This window comes from Pygoscelis adeliae, unplaced genomic scaffold (assembly GCF_000699105.1).
Source record: "Pygoscelis adeliae isolate BGI_AS28 unplaced genomic scaffold, ASM69910v1 Scaffold26, whole genome shotgun sequence".
In the NCBI taxonomy this organism is placed as follows: Eukaryota; Metazoa; Chordata; class Aves; order Sphenisciformes; family Spheniscidae; genus Pygoscelis; species Pygoscelis adeliae.
In genome coordinates, this window is record NW_008825104.1 from 5,524,017 (window position 1) to 5,524,810 (window position 794).

At 58.1% G+C, this 794-nt stretch overlaps 1 protein-coding gene across 1 annotated transcript in view; it reads right to left on the bottom strand.

Annotated features, from left to right (window-relative positions):
* The window catches only part of LOC103919767 (zinc finger protein 271-like), a gene marked incomplete at its 5' end in the record, with an annotated part of 7,130 nt that extends 6,566 nt beyond the window's left edge, over positions 1-564 (bottom strand). Inside the window, one exon of the mRNA XM_009327324.1 lies at positions 491-564. Within this exon, the coding sequence (XP_009325599.1) occupies positions 491-564 (74 nt within the window). The remainder of the gene's footprint in view (positions 1-490) is intronic.
* Between the last annotated feature and the right edge of the window lie 230 nt (positions 565-794).

Sequence of the window (794 nt, forward strand, 5' to 3'; positions counted from 1 at the left end):
AGTGTGCGGCTGCTGAAGAGCAGTGAGGTTGGGGCTGTCACAGCTGCCCCCAAGTGACATCACAGGGGTCTCTGGGGCTGCCCCCCAAACCTGGCAATGGGCAGCCCAGTAATGCAGGCAGGGAACCCCAGTGACCTCCTCAGTGCCAATGGAGCGCCCTGACTGGGCTGCTCCAAGGGCTGTCAGGGAAGAAGGACTCGCCCCTTGTCTGCCACGGGAAAGCCCCAGAGCTTGGAAGGGACCTCTGAAGGTCATCTTCTCCAACCCCCCTGCTCAAGCAGAGCTGCCTACAGCCGGCCGCCCAGGACCATGTCCAGGTGGCTTTTGAAGACTCCACCAGCTCTCTGGGCAGCCTGTGCCATTGCTCCGTCACCCTCACAGTAAAACAGTGTTTCCTGATATTCAGGAGGAACCTCCCGTGTTTCCATTTGTGCCCGTTGCCTCTTGTCACTCGGCACCAGTGGAAAGAGCCTGGCTCTCTCTTCTTTACACTCTCCCTCCAGGCTGAGAGTACAGCTTGATGAGATCCTTCCCGAGCCTTCTCTTCTCCAGGCTGAGCAGCCCCAGCTCCCTCCTCCCCCTACCTGCTGGCAACACTGCTCCAAATGCAGCCCAGGAGACGCTTGGCCTTCTTGGCCTCCAAGGCACATTGCTTTCTCGTTTTCCATTTGGTGTCCATCAGAACAACCCCCAGATCCTTTTCTGCAAAGCTTCTTTCCAGTCAGCCACCCCCCAGCATATATTGGTGCATGGGCTTGTTCCTCCCCAGCTGCAGGACTTCTCAGTTCCACTAG